This window comes from Montipora foliosa, unplaced genomic scaffold (assembly GCF_036669935.1).
Source record: "Montipora foliosa isolate CH-2021 unplaced genomic scaffold, ASM3666993v2 scaffold_447, whole genome shotgun sequence".
NCBI lineage: Eukaryota > Metazoa > Cnidaria > Anthozoa > Scleractinia > Acroporidae > Montipora > Montipora foliosa.
This window is the reverse complement of record NW_027179753.1, coordinates 337,501-357,500: the sequence shown is the minus strand read 5'-3', so window position 1 is coordinate 357,500 and position 20,000 is coordinate 337,501. Positions and strand designations below refer to the sequence as shown.

The window sequence follows — 20,000 nt, the reverse complement described above, 5'->3', positions numbered from 1 at the left end:
TTTCTGTCAAGTTCTTGTAGGTGTTGAATGTTCTAGTCTGTTTTCCACATGTGATAGAGAAGTACTGGAATTGCAGACCGATTTGTAGCTATGACCTCTCGTGGAACTGATAGGGGCGAGCGATGTCCATATCACAAATAGTCGTCTGAGGTATTCACAGCAGCCAGTTCCTGTAGTTTCTGTACTTTGTATTTCATAATCTGGCTGTATTGAGAAATCCCACAGGAGCTTTGGCTTGTCACTTTCCACTTCTCTTCCTGGTTCATGTTCATACCATTTATCTTCAGCAGGAAGGACTTGTTTTTTAGAAATGTCCCAGTGAACTATCCTGGGCACATTATCATTTTGAGTTTATTTACTGCGCTCGCATGTCAGGTGGCCTACAGACTCCTGAACTCCACACATTCTACGGAGGGGTGAAATACCTTGCTTTTCGATGTGTGCTTTAACGGCGTTTGTTCTGAGTGCCTGATCTTGGGCAGCTGTGATAAGCCCTTCAGTCGCCTTCTTAAAATCAGCTTTTTGCATCCATTTCCACGATGTATTATCTCTTACATCCTCTGTTTACAGTTAGATTTGTCCGAGAAGTGGTTTTCTCTTCGAAATTTCAAAGCGTTTCCTTGTAGTTTCTGTTGACTTCCTCCCTTCCGCTTCTTAAAACGCCCTCAATTTTTACTGCTTCCAGAAGTCGTTCACTGCTATTCTGCACTAACCTATTCTAAAGAATGAACTACAGCAAAAGAGAAATTCATGGAGAATATTGGATTATGGCCGGAGTGTAACGCCATAACGCCACTTGATTAATGCAGATACTAATAACGTCAACAAAAAGAGGAACTAAAAAGGTAAACTAGAGAAAGCGGTGCCAGGGGGGCCAGACCCCTATGGGAAAACAGATAGGAAATCTTGGGCGGGCCAGGCACGACTTTAGTCCCCCACCAAGACTACTAATTAAATAATTTATAGCAAACAAAACAAAGCCGAAACTAAAGAGCAATAGATCAGGAAACTTTTAAGCGATCATTAACAGTGAGCTTAATGTATCTGTTCTTTGAACTGGCACATTTCCAGCCGGCATGCATGTCCAACAGATCAGCGGATATATTCCCACACGCAGGATTTGATGCGGCGCCGGACTTTATACTGTGCGTGCCGTACCACGCAATGTCGTCTACAAATGGTTTAACGTTTTTCCTAAATTCCTCTCTAAGTATGGAACAAGAAACACCTTTAGAAACATGAAAGTGCTCCTTAGACTTGGATTGAACAATTCGTCTAACGAGGGGGGAAGATGACTCACTAGATAAAGGAAGAAGCTTGAGTAACATCGCGGTAATAGAAACTGGGCAAGTAGCCTTATGAGACCATGCCAGAAGGGATGTATGCCCCTCCCTATACTGATCATTCATGCGTTTAGGAATGAAAACTGACATATATTCACTGCAAAGAAAGACATTAACAGACAAATTACGAATTTTGTCCATACGGAAAACCCCAGCGAAGCCAACCAAGAGAATTTAAAGAAAACGAATAACAGCGAGAGAACTCCTAGAAATATAATGATCAGCGATCATACAAACTGTGTCAACGGATAAAGGCTCTTTGGGCTGAAAAGGACGTGCAAGCTTCCTTCTAGCGGCCTCTAAGGATGACTTACAAAGGGGGTGACTAGTAGGGCAATTTACAATCCTGGCCAGGCTATGACCTTACTTAATGCCGTAAAGAACTGACTCTATAGAACATATCCCTGTGTTATTGCTAACTGAAATTACAGTAAGCTCCTAATAAAGTGCGCAACGTGCAGAGGCTTTGCTGGAATAACTTGAACGCTAAACTTAGAAGCCGCCCACTGACGCCACTTCAGCCAGCCAGATCTGTATTTCTGCACGGTGAAAGGAGCCCTGGACTCCAACTGTAAATTGAGAAGGTTTGGAACAAGCCTACGCAAAGATGGATCGGCCAGAGAGTTTGAATCACGCCAAATCCCCGATTGTAGAACGTCTACAAGAAATGAGATAAAATAAAATAGAATAGAATAGAATAGAATAGAATAGAATAGAATAGAATAGAATAGAATAGAATAGAATAGAATAGAATAGAATAGAATAGAATAGAATAGAATAGAATAGAATAAAATAAAATAAAATAAAATAAAAGTAAGCAAGAAAAAAGTAGAATAACATAAAAAAGGGGATACACAATACAAACAGAAAATCAGATGCCATAAAAATGACAAAACGGAAGCCGAACCTCGGTTCGAGACAAACTGCCAAATCAGGCAAAACACAATAAAATAGCAAAAACGGCATAAAAACAATTTAGTTCAAAATACGTACGGTAAAAACGGAGATGCCAAATCAGGCAAAAGGTGTAAAACAAAAGGAGGTCAAAGCACTGACCAAAATGACGCTGCCAAATCACGCGAAACACAACATGGCCTAAAAGTCACAATACCAAAGTGAGACTAGACCGAAAGATCAGCTTTGATAAGCCGGGGAGTAGAGCTGAAAGAAAAGAGACATGCATGGTAAACAAAGATGACAAAATTCTCACCTAAAATCAACCCGGTAAGGCTAACATTTTAAAACTCGGGTAACCACTGAAGATCGAGGGACGTGCCTTGTAAATTTGCCGCTGGCCTGGACCTTCCAACGAGAGGTCTTCCATACAAGGAAGCTCAAACACTCCCTGACCGAAAGACTTAAACTGGGAAGAGCTATCATGCAAAAAGGGCCAAAAATAGGCCGATGACCACTGAGGGACGATCAAAGTACCGTAACCGGAGCACGACGAGAGAGCTCTAACAGAAGGCACGATGGCACTCACAGGAGGGCAAACCCAATTGTTCTCATCCCGCCAATCCTGGGACAAGGAGTCAACACCACTGCAGCCCGGGGAGGCAAATTTAGAGTTGAACCTTGGAACCTGGTCGTTGTAATGCGACGCAAACCGGTCAATTGTGCGAGGGCCCCATTATTTGGCGTCAATAACTCGAAATACAGAAGGATTAAGTGGACCAGTCATCTTTGTCAACAAATCTGCTGAGAGGATCTGCCCGTTCATTAAGTGACCTTAACAATTCTGGCGGCGCCCTGATTGTCAGTAAGAATTTTAACTCTCTTGTGATTCAATTAAGCAACGTAGGAAAGCAACACGAAATAAATAGTTTTCAGTTCGCGGAACGTAGAACTTCAGCCGATATCCTCGGGTTCCCACATACCGCTACCAACGGTGCCGTCTAGAGAAGCGTAGAAACCTCCGAAAGCTACATCACTTGCATCGGAAAACACAACGGTATGGGTCACCAGTGGTGGCCTTAGAGAATAACCGTTAAAGCAATCGATGTTGCAGAACCAAAATTTGAGGTCGAGTAGAAGACTGGGAGAAAAATGAATTGTGTTGTCCTATGCTGACCTGGTCTCAATAGCGAGGTACATCTACCTGGTCAAAAGACGAGAGATCGGGCCGACTGCCAAGGCAACTCAAATGATAGAACCAGCGATTCTAGCATACTCACGAAATGAAGAGTACCCCGCCTGAATCGCAGAATCTAACAAGGCCTTAAGCTTAGAGACTTTCTTCTCTGGAATACGAAATGACATTAAAATAGAATCGATCACGAAACTGAGCCACTCGGCAATTTGCATCGGGGCCAGTGCGACGTTTCCTCGTTACAAAGAAGACCACATAGAGGAAGCTCCCTGCGCTGAATAAAGCTTGCTGCCGTGGCGGAACAATTATCTGGTTGACTACCGAAACCGTCGTCTAGATAACGAACGCCATCGTCTAACTAACGGGCGCATCAACTTAGTGAAACAAAAGCAGGAACTACTAAGACCGAGGGGAAGAACTGCAAAGGTAAAATGTCTAACAACGCCGGAAAAAGGCCAAGGAAAACCTAGATACTTTTGTTGATCAGGACACATATCAACATCATGGTAGCGGGACTTAAGATCCCACGTGAAAAAACAGTGTCCTTCATCTAGTACTTGGGATAGCGAGCGCGTCACATTTGAATTTGGGTTTAACTAAATAATTGTTGACATGCCTAAGATCAATAACAAGGCGCAACTTCTTTCCTTCCGCGACTGTTAAGGGATTCACACAGAACGGAGGAACGTCATGCTCTACAATACAACCATTGCTAAGAAGCTCGATAATTTCTTCGGCCACAAAGTCTGGATGCGGAAGCGCAGATCTGTTGTTCTTTAGAAAGCGGAATTCGGAGACTAAAGACATATCTTCGTAGCACAATGGGGCAGAGTAGACTGAATAGCCTCGCCATCATTTGCATTGAACGCGCCTATGGCATTAGAGTCATAGCAAACGGTATTGACAAAATAATTGACACTTTTGGACAACGCCATGGAAGAAATAGCTACTTTTTTAAATAAGGTTTTTGCTAGTTTAAATACTAGATGGAGTAGACTAATACAGAGTACGTGAGGTTCTAAGTTTTTATTAGTTACTAGATCGAGTAGACCTACATAGATTATGTGAAGTTCTAAAAACTCTATGTTTCGAATACGTACAGTTTTATGACTCTTAAGGATTGTAAACGAATGTTTCTTTCGTACATTTTGAGGAAGTAAAAAAACGGATTTCAACAATGAAGCATTCGGGCACTGTGTAATTTTTTCGGGTAAAAACGACACCGCCCTCCCAGGTCGGATCGTGCCCGTACGCCTATGATATCACTCAATTTCAAGTACCGGTAGCAAGTCGTTAATTGACAATATGTAGAGAAATTAGTAGATTGGGACTGGGGCATGGCAGCGAAAACGAACCAGCAGGTAGTGGAAATACATCGGAGTCGGCGTTATGTAAAAAAACAAGATATGTGACACAATGCACACAGGAGCAGTTTCCACAGTCATTGCAGTCAAACTGGTATGGTGGAATACCAAACAGTAATGAAATGCAGTAGTCCAGATGAGAGGTGACGAACGCGTAAATCAGAGTCGTAGTAACTGTTGATTGTCAGACAATGCAAGGAACACCTTGATGCAAACCTTCTTCCTGTGTACATTCATAGAAAGAACTATCAAAACCATGCCCCAAGGTTGCAGGGAGAGTTAGCTGATTTGACGTGGAAATGCATAATCAACGAATGCAAATTAATGTATCCTAAGCAACTCTGAAATTTATGATTCAATCCAGATCCTGAGAATTTTTTTTCCCCAGCAAAAGAAATCATCTTCACGTAATGTTAGCATTAGCACTTGGTTACTCTTTCACTCAAACGGTGTTAACAGCCTTTTACCACTTTTGAAAGGATTTTGAGGGAAAGAAGGAACCCTAATCGTGCAATTTAATTTGTTGCTCACAGTTCCCGGTAAGCCAACAGAGCTGAAAGCAATACTGCGACCTGATGGTAACATAAATGTAGCTTGGGAGAAGCCAATCGATCCCAATGGTATAATTCGTAAATACCAGGTAAGAAGAAAGTCATTGATCCAACCTAGTAGCGGTAACTAGATTTTAGTAGTGCAGGTAGTATTCACCTGGTATTCGCCTCATAGGAGAATTTGTTGTTGTTGGGGATAAACGAGGTGCTTGCTGGAGATTTCATCTGATAGACCTCTTTCATAATAGCGGCAAAATAAAACATTATTTTGTTTTAATGCTAATTACCCTTTCTAGCCTCGCTACGACGAGCAACTTTCAAAATAGCTGATTTGTTTCAAAATGAGGACAGTAGGTCTAATTGACATAAATACAAAGGAATGTAAACGTGGTTGCCATTTTTGAAAGTCGTCTATAGGCCGACATTTCGAATGCTAGTAGGTAAATAGTTGGAGCCCATATAGAAATAGGAAGTAAAAAAAATGCAGCTACTCAAGGGCACGATGTCTTTGGTCACAAATTTCCTGGTGTCAAATGAAATGGTTTTGTTTCTTTTCTTACATTGAATTGGTGCCGTCTATTTTTCTCGCCCCCTTCCTCCCTCCGTGGATTTTTTGTCCTATTTGATTAAGGGCCCCCAAAAAAGAGATAAAAAAGGTAATGATGCAACAACAACAAAAAGGAATAACAACCTCAAGGGATTCCAATACCTCGAAAAAATGGACTCCCTCAAGAATTTGACAAAAGGAACAACGATTCTGTTTGATTCGGGAGTTTCTTGAACTGCTATTTCTGCCTATACAGTGAAGGTATTGAATTGATTGGTTCATTTGACTACCTCCGTCTGGTGTGTTTGGCCAAGTTAGTTGGTATAGTTGATTTCAGCACTTAACAAAAACCGAGTTGTTTTAGTTTTGGTGATACTCGCTCGCCGATAAAGCTTCAAAGCAGGATTTCGACAGCGCCTCCAGTGGGAAACAGCGAAATAATCCACAAACACAGTCAACACTTTCGACCATGTGCTTTCTTATATATTACACTTGTACCGCAAGGTCTTATGGGAGTTACAACTCTAGGGGGATTATGGGTCACGACCCTCATTGGTTCTTTGTTTATCATTTTTTCTTGCTTGTGGCCAAGATCTACTGCGTGGGGAAACGAGAGTATGATGGTGCCTTTCATAGCAACTTGGAAATACCAACCACCGAGGCTGTACGTTTTGCTGTGATCAAGAAAACAGACCTTGCTCCCGGAACAGAGTTTACAGTGTATATTACTGCATTTACTAGCAAAGGAGAGGGCAGCCAAAGCAGACGCATGAGAGTGAATACACCTGCCGTCGGTAAGGTTCTTCGCCTTAAAAATCCTTTTTTCTTTCTTTTTTTTTTTTTTAATAAATTAGTTGGTGTGCACTTTTGAGCTGTCTTGCGCTCTCACGCACTCGGAATCACGTTTTAGGATTCATTTTCCCAGTATGAGTGACATTTTAAACTTCTTGAGACAACACTCGAACTCGTCGCTCAAGCTACTCTGTCATCAAAAGAAAACAAGACTGAAATGTAATTAGCCAACGGATTGATGATGTTTAACTGACCCACTAATTATTTGTACTTACCATACGAATCCCAAAGTTTTGGAGAATTACGAGGGGTTTTTAGGAATTCCTAACTTTTGCCATGGACTCATACGAGCCGACTTAAAAATGTTGGAATTCATGAGCGCTGCAAGAAAAACGACCTGCAATATCCGCACGCGTATTGCGTTGTTGTTAATTAGTGTCTATTCTAAAAAAAAAAAGAGAAAGCAATGATGAAGACGCTAATTAGTTTGCGTCAGTCTCGACCCCAGAGCTCTTCTCTTCAGCGCATGACTGAGGAAAGAGCTCTGGGAAACCCTGAAACAAAGTGTCTTCTCATTGTTTTTTGTGAAGAGAAATGAAAAGAGTCTCTGATTGGTGCATTATGGCGGCACTAGGAGTGAGCACTTTTCAGCTATGAGAACATACGACGCATGTTCTCCTACAGATAGTTTCCCAGAGCCTCAGGTCATGCGCAGACGTAAGATCCAAGGCTCTGCTGACCGGAATGAGTTTGCCTATCTTACTTGACGTGTTCTTATACTTGCGTCACTTGTCAAAAAAATGCCTCCTGCTTGAAAACAGGCTTGAAAGTACGATGGGAATCTTTGCTGATGCCATTGCTTTCAATTTGTTTAATTATCATACAAGTTTGTTTACAGAAGACATCGTGCTATGTACAAATTGACTTCAAAAAGGTAACAGAACTTGTTAAAATTAGTTAAAAATGCCATTTTGAACCTTTTAACTTTGATAACAAGCCAGTGATTAACCGTCAAAAACTGATAAATTCTTGGGTGGAAAAAGCGCTAATGATGCCATACATTTTTTGTAAGATTCGAATGTTCAAAGCATCATTGCTCAGAGATTATCTGTTATATCGGGTAAACGTTTCCGAGATAGCTCATAGTGCAATGAACTTTCAATATTCAGTACTTTACTCTAGGCTAACTGATTAGAAAACAGTAGCCTTATGCCAATCAGTTCAAAAATGCAAACAAAGATACCCCTAACGAACGAAATGATATATGAAATGAATCATATATTGAACTGCAGAAATACAATAACTAAAAGTGAAGCTATGATCCTCGCAGTTATAAGCTCAATTTTAGAAAATGCGTAAAGAATCCTGAAAAAATTCGTGCAGGACTTCAACAGGGTTTGAACCCGTGACCTCGCGATGCTGGTGCGACGCTCTAACCAACTGAGCTATGAAGCAAAATGACCAGCTGCCAACATAGGTGGGCTTATAGTTCAGGCCCGGGTTGCTCGAAGCATGGGTAGCGCTAACCAGTGTTAAATACCATGGAGACCTGTAGGTTCTGATACCTCTTAACCAACGGTTAGCGCTAGCCACGCTTCGAGCAACCGGCCCCAGTTGGTTAGAGCGTCGCACGGGCATCACGAGGTCACGGGTTCAAACCCCAAAATTGCGTTCATGACAGCTAGAATCATAGCGAAGTCCTATGAACGGATTACCTTGTTTTAAAAATTCGTGATTAACCGTTTTTCAAAAAGCACCATAAAATGAGACTCCAGAAATGATGAAAACTCTGAATCAACCTCTCAATGAAGAGAAGTATCTTTCTACATTCAAGTAAGGGTTAAATTTGATGAGTCCGCTGTGAGATCTTCTGTGTTACAAAATTGGACGTACAAAGCAACACTTAATGTGGGCCACCTTGGGTGCCGTGAGGGATTAGACTGGCAAGGACTATGCCCATTTCGGTTTGCTCAGTTATTGGCGAGGACGATTCTATTAAATCGATAATGTTACTTACCACTTGCTCCTTTGTTGATTAAGGTTCTGTGCTTTCTTAGGTTATTTGCTTCCTTAGGGTGTTTGGCGATTTGCTTCTTTGAAGTACTCAGTACTTGCCTTAGGTGATTCTGCTTTCTAAAAGCGCTTTATTTGCTTGCCAGAGATGTCTGGCTTGCTTTAGATTCCTTGCATACTTGAGATGTTCTGCTTTCTTGAAGCGGTTTGCTTGCTCGAAGTTAAGGTATTCTGATTGCTCCAAGCACATTGTTTTCTTGTGGTAACTTGCTTTTTTATGTGCAATGATTAGTGTGGCGCCTTTTTTGCTTGAGATGCTTCAACGTGTCTTCATGTCATTAATTACTATCTCCTCCAACAAAAAAGGGCTAATGAAAACAAACCCTCAGGCGTAATCAAGTGGTTGCTGTAGAAACCTGGTTGGGACTACATATCACCCTCTAGTACAATCAAGAGCATTTTACGTTCGTTGTTCTTTAGCTCCTCCACCACCAAAGGCACCAGAAGTTTTGGAAAACAGTCTTACACCCAGTACCGTAACTCTTTATTTATCGCCATCCACGGACAGAAATGGAAAAGTTGTGTAAGTGAAGTCCCGTTCAGTATAGTGCGCAATAGATATACTTCAGTATCCAATATTTGTTTTTCGCTATTTTTATTGTAATCATATTTGTACCGGGTAGCGCCTCGCATGAAACTCATGTGGCGTTCGCGTTTTTCCCTTTGGTTCTGTGTTACATTTTGTTCCGATTTGCCATGTTTCCCAATAAAGTTTGAAATCAATCAATTATGAATGACGTTAGATAGATACTATTTTTCGCGGAGATATGACAGAATTACCAGCAGTTCAATTTTGAAAAAAATTTGTTAATCTCTCCACAGCGAACGATCTTAAGAGGAAATGTCCACTAAAACCGAGCGAAGATAAAAAAGGTTGGCACATGATGAAAAAAATCAAAATTCTTCATATTTCATACATAGATAGCCTATTATACTGTAAGAAACGTGGTGGGATTTTTTTCTTGAAAGATTTATTTTAATTCCCGAAAATGACAAAATTCTGTTCGGCCCCCGCGATCAGAGAAAATGCCGCCATTTTAGCGTAAGATTCTATATTCAAATCAATTCCCATTTTCAGTTCGCATCGCTTTTAACCTCACATTTGTGCCTAGAAACGTGTCAACGAGTAATTCGAGCCTAAACATTCACTTCTGTGTCGAAACAGAAATTCAGGGAAAGCCGTGAAAAATTAGCAAAATTTTGCGTGGTCGAAATTCCCCGCTCGGTGCATTTTTTCAGAAGGAAATATCCATTCCCGGTAAAATAGCAAATCGCCCGAAATTTTTAGATTTAGTTAGTAGAAACGCTGGTCTTAATCCGGATATACAAATTAGCGCCGGGCTTTTTAGCAGCGCCGACTATCAACACCCTCAAAATCGGCGAAATCACAGCATCAATCCGTCGACTTGTGTAAATGGTGTCACGGAAGTCAAGCCATGACTTCTGCCACTTCTTTTCAGTTGCTGAAGATATCTATCGTTTTTTAATTACTGGCGTATTATGAATGCGATCGCAAGATTTAAAGGGCTTTTTGCACTTGAACTGACATGTAGAAAACATAATTGCATCTATATATAATTTAAAGTGAAGAATGAAGAGCGACTTATCATTATCAATTTCACAGTAATCCTGCGCTTGTTTTTCCTATTTATTTGGAAGCATCAAACCTAAAAAATAAATTATGCGCGAAATGAAGAAAACAAACTTTACGCTGTGGTTGTGGTAAAGTAAATTCTGATATCAACCTTTTAAGGTTGAAATCAGAATTTATTAAAAGCCTTAAGGATGTCACGCAACCATATGGACGTAACAAACCCCAGTCAGGCTCTCCTAATGGAGACAAAAAATTGACCCCTACTATTTTAAACTGTATTCCTAACTGTTTCGCGAGATAAGTGAGTTCTGAATACACGAAAGTAGCATATCGGGTCCCTTCAGTAAAACGCTTCGCACGTACTAGATATTCGATGAGTTCAACTTTGAAAGAGAATAAAATTGTCAGCGCGTAAAGAACCGTGACAAACTGAGATGCAATAACGAGGACGAGAATGGCCAACGGGAAGTTTGGGGAAAAAGTTGTCAAAAAGTGCCACTAACTATATTGCACGCACAACATAAAACGTTCAAAGAGAACAAAATGCTATCCCATTAATCCAGGCGATGCTAGTTTTTGGCAATTTTAAGGATTTTAAACCCCACCAAATCGCAAGTATGAAAGTCCAATGTCGCGTTTTTTAAACTCGTATACAGAACTGCGTATTGTAAAAACAATTAGCAAATGTTATCTTGAAATTCCTTATCATACATTGCATTGTGAAATAATACAGAATCACAGGCAGCAAAGAAACGAAAACTTGACCAGAACTTTGGAAAAAAAATGTCGAATTCTGGTTTGGATATAATTTACTTAATCCAATACATACTACTTTATCATAGCTGCTTACAAGTACACTTATCACTGAGCGTTTTTAATTTTTCGATGTACGGTTTCCGGCGCCTAACCTTGATGTCGACAACAGCGATACCAAAGTGACAACACATCTCTCTTAGGAGTGGGATTGAAAGGGTGTTTAGTTTCCCTTTAGAGGACAGTTCGCAAAGGTTGAAAGAGTCAAACACAATCGGGTGCCTTGGTGTGAGATCGTCAACCACTTGGGACATCATGGTATCAATGTCAGCCTCATATCTAGTAGCTTCCATCCCCTCGATTTCAGCTTCTTCGTCACGGAGAGTTTTCTTTGACGCAAGACGTGAAAAGAATCCTCCTATTTGATTGGCTGTCAGGAAGTCGTCACTGTGGAACATCCTGGTACCATTGATATCTTTTGCATGCATCATAGATCGAGCCACTGATGCCGGATCAGCTTTTTACCCTGTCATCTCTCCGAGTTTGAACTTTTTGGTAAGATATGACCGTTGTGCAACAGTGAACCTAGTACGTCGAGGTCCAGTTACCTTCAGCGCCCAGCCGATATCCAGATTTCGTGCACTGGCGTGTTTGGTAGGGACACTTACGACGGGTACCATAGTGGCTCCTTGTCCTTCCAGTTGTTCTGCATATTGGACAGCAGCTTTGTCGTATAAGGTTTCATGCTCAAGGGTATATTGGTGCCTACCACAGTCCAAGTGACGAAGCACTGAGGAATGCCTAATGAACCTTTTTATACATCCGTCCTCCGGACAAGCAAAAAGGCTAGTCGAAGCATCTTCCCCTCCCGAGCCTGTGGATTCTATTTCATCCCCTGAGGGCTTCGCGGAAGCAGTTGTTCGCCCTTTTATCGATGAAAATTTACTTCGGTTTACTTGGGCTACCACAGGGGCCGGTAAAGCGCCTGAACCTTGTCCAGAAGACTTCTGTTGATACATGATCCGGACCGATTCCGTACGCCCTCCATACGCGAATTCCCTCAGCTGAATACTCTATGTTGGATAAAAGGCTTACACCATCTATCTTGAATGCTCGAGTTTTCACGCTTGTAAACGTTTCACAAAGCGTGACATTAAGGGAAGGTACTCCACCGAAAGATACCACGGCTTTGAACATCTGTTCTGGTGTCTCGATGTCATTTCCTGAGTTTAGGAAGACTCTACATTTTAGGAAGACTTGATGGTCGCTGCCTTGAGGCCACACGCACCCTTTCCTCCCTGTGGATCTGAAAAGTCAAGCCTCTTAAGTACGATGCCCTCCTTTTGGCCTAATTTGCTTGGCTAATAATGACGTGCCCGCAGTGATAGCAGGCGGCATTGTCTTGCCGATAGTAGACGGTTGTCAAGCATGGCATGATGGATTTCAGCTGCTGGATCACGTCTGCCATTACTGCGAGCTCGGCATTGTTATCCTGACTGTATCCAAGCCTTAAAAATATGGCAGAATGTCAGCATCTGTATTTCGCCATCTAGTCTCATAAACGCAACACAAATATGCCAAGGAATTCCTCGTTTTCCAAAACGTCTGGCTCTCGGGGTACTTCCGTGGCAAATACTTCATGGCCCAGTCCTGGATGACAAGGACAGAGGATTCGTTTAGTGATTCCAGGAAGTCAATCCTTGCTGAATCTTGGTGGATTGAGCGTACAATATGTGCCTTCCACGATACTGTTTGAGCTTTTGCCTGTTTTACTAAGAAACGCATTTCTTCACAATCGTCATCTAATAAATTGCTTTCACTTTTAACGAGTGTGTTGCCTATTTCATCCATTGTTGATGCTAACAACTCGCAGCGATCGCAACAGTCGTCATGGGTGTGTTTGCAGTCATCATAAAAAGCAGGATCTTTGCAATCACTCAATGCAAAGAACCTGCAATGATCTGCCACAGTTGAATCCTCACAAACATGCACCTGCAATTGAAAACAAGACTTCTCAGTTCTCTTACTGTTTAAGGATTAAAAAACCGAAAATGGACTTTTACATGCTCTATTCTTAAATCAATTAAATTAATGGATAGAACAAAACCCACGAATGCTTCAACATCAACCTGCGCGATGTATTTGTTAACTCACTTTTTTAATTGTTTTTGTTTTGTTTTGTTTTTGCTTTTTTCATTGATTCAAAGCTACAAGTTTCTATATGCAAGAAAAGTATGATAAGAAGTTTGCATGCCTCACCAGCAACACATTTTAGTTAACAGGAACCTCTAATTTTTGAGAACTTGGGGTGGATATAAGTTAGGCTTTTGAGGCAGCGTATAAATGAAAACCACTGCTCGTGATAGCATCTCCGTTTACAGTGGTTACACTCATCACAATACGCTGTGTACTGCTGTACCACTCTCTCAGGGATTAGAGTTCTGATAACATTTGGGACCTTTATTGTCGTTTTGTCGCTGAGTACGATAGAGCGCTGGCCAAATGGCAGATCTTGCATGATATGTGGGCTCGTTATAAACATTATGAAATGTTCAATCTGCGAGGGGGAAAAATCCCGTCTTGGCGCTCTTTCATGAAGTACTGTCATTTCCCTGCCATGTGTCAAGCAGTGACGTTTGGCTTCCGTGTAGCGGTATTTTGTCAGATCTGGTACGTATTTAAGGAGAGTCTTGTAACGTACTTTCGTCTGTCATTATCGATAGTATTTGTCGCCGTGTTGCCTAGTTGCTGGCAGCACCATAGCACGCGGAAAGAGCTGCCATGAGCGTCTCATCTACGTTGTTTTCTGGGGAAGCCTCCTCACTCGAGGTGAACTGTTGCCGTAATACGCCTGAGGAGGCCACCTCGCTGAACAAAGACTGTGAATCCTGAGGGCTTATGTCATTAAGTATAGCGACAGTGGCTTGACCTGCTTTGCCTGTTTAGTAGCGTTTTGTTCGTGCACTGGCCTTCTCCCATGGGGTTTGCAGCTGTGATCTTACTGGACGTATGTCTCTTGCTGCTAAATAGATGTTTAGAGTGTCTAGGGCGGGTTTCTTTTCGTCTACTCTCAACAAAACTTCTTCATCTTCATTTCACGTATCACTAGGGACGTACAAATTTTGACCCGGGGTAAGAGGAGTGCTCTGAGGAACAGGACCCTAAAAAGGAAGTGAAATTTTTCTTCTTGAAAGCTATATGATCCACCTATTTGTTTTCGAAGGAAGTTATTCGTTTCCATAGGATCCTTTTGGGCGCTTTTTGCCATGACGTTTTTAAGGTGGCTCCCTAGAGTATTTGTGAATACCGTCACTACAGGAAAGAAACCTAGTTAATTTCTCTGGAAGGTTTCCCTGTAGAGTTTTACCAGTATGGGTACCGATATAATATGGGTTATTTTTTGGGTGTTAATTTTTAGATTATGGACGTTGCCATGGCAACATCACATCTAAATGACAGGCAGATATACTCCGATTTGCAACTTCTGATTCCGATTGTACTCACACGCACAGCTTACGGAGCGCACGCGGCTTAACTTCGGAGTAACATAATTGATTACATACCAGATCCTGCGGGAACAAAGACCCTGTGTAATTTCCTTGAGAATTTCCTTGGACTCCTTCTTGCCAATACCACGATCAGCCTTCCTTTTGTTGGTATGCTTAGCAAGCCCAGCTGGAACACGACATCGATTTGCTCCCCTTCGCCAACCAATTCCCAAGCTAGAGCGATGCGCTGGACAGACTGTCTATGCAGAAATTTTACTTGGAAAGGAGAACGTGGAAGCACGAGCGAGAATAAGTTCAACCTCGGAGAAAATGTCACAATCACAATATTCCAACACTCCTTACATATTCGCCAATACCTCTGTCACACAATGATAGGGGCACGGTATCACCACTGGGATATCGCTTGTCATATTCGCAAATACCTCCAACTAACTTAAAGAAAGAACATTTACTTTCCATGACGAAAGGGCAGCAATAGCTGTCCTGGCAGTCGCTTCAAGAAACGTAACAGGAGAAGTTATCTGGACAAGTTTTTTTTTTTTTTTGCGGCTGTCAATGAAAGCTAGTCCTGTCAATCAAAGCCAAATTTGAAATCTCCTTGACCACCCGCCACTTTTCTCACTGTATATATATTTTAGAATGAATTTTTCTCTCATTAATTCACATGACGTTTTAACAACATTTCGGTAATATTTTATCCCTGATGCTATTATGTTTAGATTAAAAGAAGAAAACCATGAAAGTAATGTCGTTATTTCAGTAATGCACCGGAAGCTGTCACCATCCTACCTAGAACAGTTGGCTGTTTATTAATCTCATCATATTCTGAAATTTCCACTTCTCTCCGGTATCGCTTACCCAAGACAAGACAAAAAGAAATCTCATTGCAGGGAACTATCATCGAGGTAGGCTGCAACTTCGTGCTTATGCGACATTTTCAGCGACAACTGTTCAAACGTTTCCTCCTGTGCAAGTGTTTTGTTGTTTACGGGAGTGGACAGATCGATTTTGCCGATTTTGAGACTGTTGATACTTTGCGGTGATAAAAATCCCGGCGCTAATTTGTATATCCGGATTAAGACCAACGTTTCTACTAGCTAAATCTAAAAATTTCGGGCGATTTGCTATTTTACCGGGAATGGATATCTCCTTCTGAAAAAATGCACCGAGCCGGGAATTTCGACCACGCAAAATTTTGCTAATTTTTTCACGGCTTTCCCTGAATTTCTGTTTCGACACAGAAGTGAATGTTTAGGCTCGAATTACTCGTTGGCACGTTTTGAAGAAGTTTCTGGGCACAAATGTGAGGTTAAAAGCGATGCGAACTGAAAATGGGGATTGATTTGAATATAGCATCTTACGCTAAAATGGCGGCTTTTTCTCTGATCGCGGGGGCCGAACAGAATTTCGTCATTTTCGGGAATTAAAATAAATCTTTCTTACAGTATGATAGGCTATCTTTGTATGAAATATGAAGAATTTTGATTTTTCATCATGTGCCACCTTTTGCTCGATTTAAGTGGACATTCCCTCTGAACTTCATTTGTTACTTCGGACAGAGAATTTTCCCTCGGCCATTTCTGATATGTACATTTCTGATATGCAGAAGTGAAATTCTTTTTTTAACCTTATTTTGCGAAATGCATTATAGGGAAACTGAGTAGGTCTGCAACGGACCCAACACAGCACATTTCAATCAGGGGTACATGACGCCTTGATTTCTCAATGACCAATCAGCCACCCTTTTATTAAGTTACGACACCGTCAAATGAAATTATGTTACACCTACCTTTGTGGTCATACAAACAAAACAAAACAAAACAAAGAAAAACAATTGTTGGTGTGATATATGACGCTTGTTACCGATCTTGCTCAAAAAGGAGAAATCAATATGCTTTTATCACTCATTGATCGATAGCTGGCGTTGTCCTTTCTTTTATTTTCAGTGCACATCAAATTATAGTTCAGAACATGGAGATATCATGCAAAGACGAAATCTTAAGTTTCAACAAATCAAATGCAAATAAAGGCCTTTATTACATTGCTGCTATTCTCGCCCGTGGAACCATAATCGGCAACAGGAGCTTTGTCCTAGGAGATGGAAAACTATATGGAGGCTACCGAAACCTTCCATTGGAAGCAGAAACAAAGTACAAGGTGTACATAAGAGGAATCACAAAAGCCAATGGGGTAAAAAAAAATGGGAGACTGAGTTATTCTGTGGCTTTTGGTAATAGATTTGAATGATAGGGACCAAAAATGATAATGAGGGGGACCTTAAGGACGTTCGCGCGAAAACTTTTCAACATTGATTTTTTTCTGAAACTTTCACCACTGTAAGATGATGAGTTAGTTATGTCAGAAATGTAAAAAAAAAAATGGGGGATCACCGACTTCGTTTTGGAGAGAACATAACCGGAAAAACACCCAAAATGTGACAAAATCGGGCTTCGTTAGCGAATAAGGCCAGTGTCTGTAAACCCAAATATATTGCAATTAAATCTTTGAAGTGAAATCTTCTCTGCCAAATATTGTTTAAGTGCACTTATTAAGTGAATTTAGTCAACTGGTGAGGTTCCTTAAAGATCAAGTTCGCATTTAGCGACCACAGTTTCACTCGCCTTGCAGCCGCAAGATGGCTAGATTTGATGTCCCGTGAGCAGAAATCTTGAAATTTTTTTCACTTTCTACATTGATTTTTTGTTCATTTTTGGACGACGTGGAAATCCAGGCAAAGCTATAGCAATGGCCTTTTTCCCTACCATTTCTCATTTTATTACTTAGCACGCGCTCGTGTATGACGTGGCGTGTGCATTTGCGTGCGCAGTAAAGATGCGCAGAAACAATTGGCGCGAACGTCCTTAAGCAAGGACGACGACGACGGTTGCGAAAACGTTGTCTAAAAATATTGTTTCCCGCTACTTTAATAATTTTGCGATTACTCCAAGTCGCTTGGCTTGGAAAGTGTGAGTACACATTCCAAGAATAAAATTGGTCAGAACGGTGTGGATATTTAAAGAGTAAATTGAAAATTCATCGTCAAGTGCTATAGTCCCCCACATGACCTCAAACTTGATCACTTCACGTCGTTTTTAAGACGAGAACGGCAAGGAAATGAGCCAAAATGTAAAACGCACGTGCAGGGCGTGCAGAACTATTTTTTGTTGAATAAACTAACTATTCTCTTGGAGTTCTCGTGGCCGACGTCGTCGTCCTTGCTTAAGTTCCCTAATATCTAATCTATAGTGTGAGTTAAGATTTCATATTATCGCAGTTATGACCGTTACTTCTGCAGTGACGAAAGTACAGACCGAAAAATTTAGGCTCGAACAGGATTTGAACCCAAGACCTCAGGGATGTAGTTGATGTGCTCTGCTAATGGAGCTTGCAATTCAGGCAGTGTGGCCTAGTGGTTAGGGCCATTGACTTGAGATCCTGAGATTCCGGGGTTTAAGACCCGTCCTGACCACTGGTTGAATTTGATCCCGGAGGTCCCTGGTTAAACTTTTCGGCTGCGGCTGTAAATAGCCAACTTATTTTCCTCCAGCAAGTTGGTATTAGCAGTTGCTGTTCTTTTTGCCCTGAAAAGCCCTTCGGTGAAAGGTGAAATAAGTATGTATGTATGTATGTATGTATGTATGTATGTATGTATGTAAATCAACTGAGTACCGCGCCGAGACTTTGTAAAGCTTAAACTCTTGCTTGTTTTGCAGAACTGGATTTATGGTTATCCAACAGTTATCAATCTTCCAAAAATAGGTAGGTAAGCATTTCAAAAATGCTTAACATTTAACTCAACGTGTGACATTGAATCAATGGTGAAATTAGTTCATTCACGTCATTCATCATTTAGTGCATAATCCTACAAACGCTTGAGTTCTAAGCATTTTAAATACAACATAGCTTCACTGTATGGAAAGGATCAAAAATACTAGTTATTAAAAGGTTTTCATGTGGGCTTTGTTTCCAAATCGTTAAACGGGACAGGAGCCCATGGAGTCCTTGCGGGACTATCCTCCTGTATGACGTGAATCGTCTTTTAAACAGCTGTATAGAAACGTCTGTCCATGAGGCAGTACTGACGCATTTTTTTTTAAGCTTTAAAAAGCGTGAAAACGTTCTCAGGATATGGGGATGGGGTGAATAGCGGCTCTGTTCCCACATTCCAATCTTAAATCTTGCCAGAAATATGGCTACTGGATATGAATGGGGAATTTATTAAAACGCACGTGAAGACCACGCTGTTAAGATCCCATGTAGATGAACTCAAGGACTTTCCTGTACATCAAGAGTCCTTTTATTGGTACAGTAAGTAACTGTACCCACAAATTCTCGTAGAGATCTCAGTGATCAAAGCCTACTATCTCTCTAATACCACACTGATCCCATTTGTTGAAAGCCCGACCAATTAAGCTAATCCTGATTATATGAAGCTTGGTAAATAGTAGTATATGAGTTGGGGGTATGAGCTCATTTTCAATTTTTGAGTTCAATTTTAAGGTCAAAAGATAAAATTTTCAAAAAATATATTTTATATATTTTAAAAAAAATTTCATTACAAAGATATTTCAAAATTTTATACCAAAATCTTTTTCAAAATTACCAACACAAACTTAATCTATATGTTCAAAAAAATTGAAGTGTGTTTAAAAAATCAAATAAATAGTTTTGACGATAAATTTTATGTGTAAACTTTGTGAGTAAACTTTATGAATAAACTTTGTGAGTAAAGTTGAAATGTGTTGAAATATTCGCATAATCAAATGGAAATAATCACCAAGCGTGACATTATTGAAAACTAAAGGGATCTTCCCGTAATTTTTAGCCAATCAAAAGTTACCTAGGTTTTCCCACAAATGTGCACACACTTGTGTGATTTTTTGATGCATGAAGTGTTTAAATATTCGCATAATCAAATGGAAACCGTTTTGTCGTTTTGTCGATAAACGTTTAGAGTAAACTTTGTGAGTAAACTTTATAAGTAAACTTTATGAGTAAACTTTATCAGTAAACTTTGTTATCTGTATTGTTTTAGTGTGTTGATTTTATAACGCCCCTAAGCATATGATTTTACTCCATTGTCTAATAAAAATCGTTTGCCATCGAAGCATGACAATGACACTTTATTCAGCTCATAGCTTTCAAGTTGAGGGTGGTTGCTTCTAATAGTTTTCATTGTATGATACATTTGTTCGTTATTAAATAAAGTTTGTTTGTAGCCTTCATGTTTGATATTTTTTTTAATAACAATCCTTTTAATTCCTTTGGCTGTTTTATTATTTTGATCATTGTTTTTTTATATGAGAATACATTTTAGAGCTTAAACCAATGAATAATGTAATTGGAATACTTGACATTTCATCTTTGAATTTGCCAATATTTTTT

At 40.5% G+C, this 20,000-nt stretch overlaps 1 protein-coding gene across 1 annotated transcript in view; it reads left to right on the top strand.

Moving 5' to 3' along the window:
• Positions 1-20,000, top strand: part of LOC137989219 (receptor-type tyrosine-protein phosphatase kappa-like) — a 43,833-nt gene that overhangs the window by 2,116 nt on the left and 21,717 nt on the right. Inside the window, exons 3-7 of the mRNA XM_068835070.1 lie at positions 5,330-5,436; positions 6,487-6,688; positions 9,180-9,282; positions 16,562-16,805; positions 18,329-18,374. Coding sequence (XP_068691171.1) covers positions 5,330-5,436; positions 6,487-6,688; positions 9,180-9,282; positions 16,562-16,805; positions 18,329-18,374 — 702 coding nt within the window. The remainder of the gene's footprint in view (positions 1-5,329; positions 5,437-6,486; positions 6,689-9,179; positions 9,283-16,561; positions 16,806-18,328; positions 18,375-20,000) is intronic.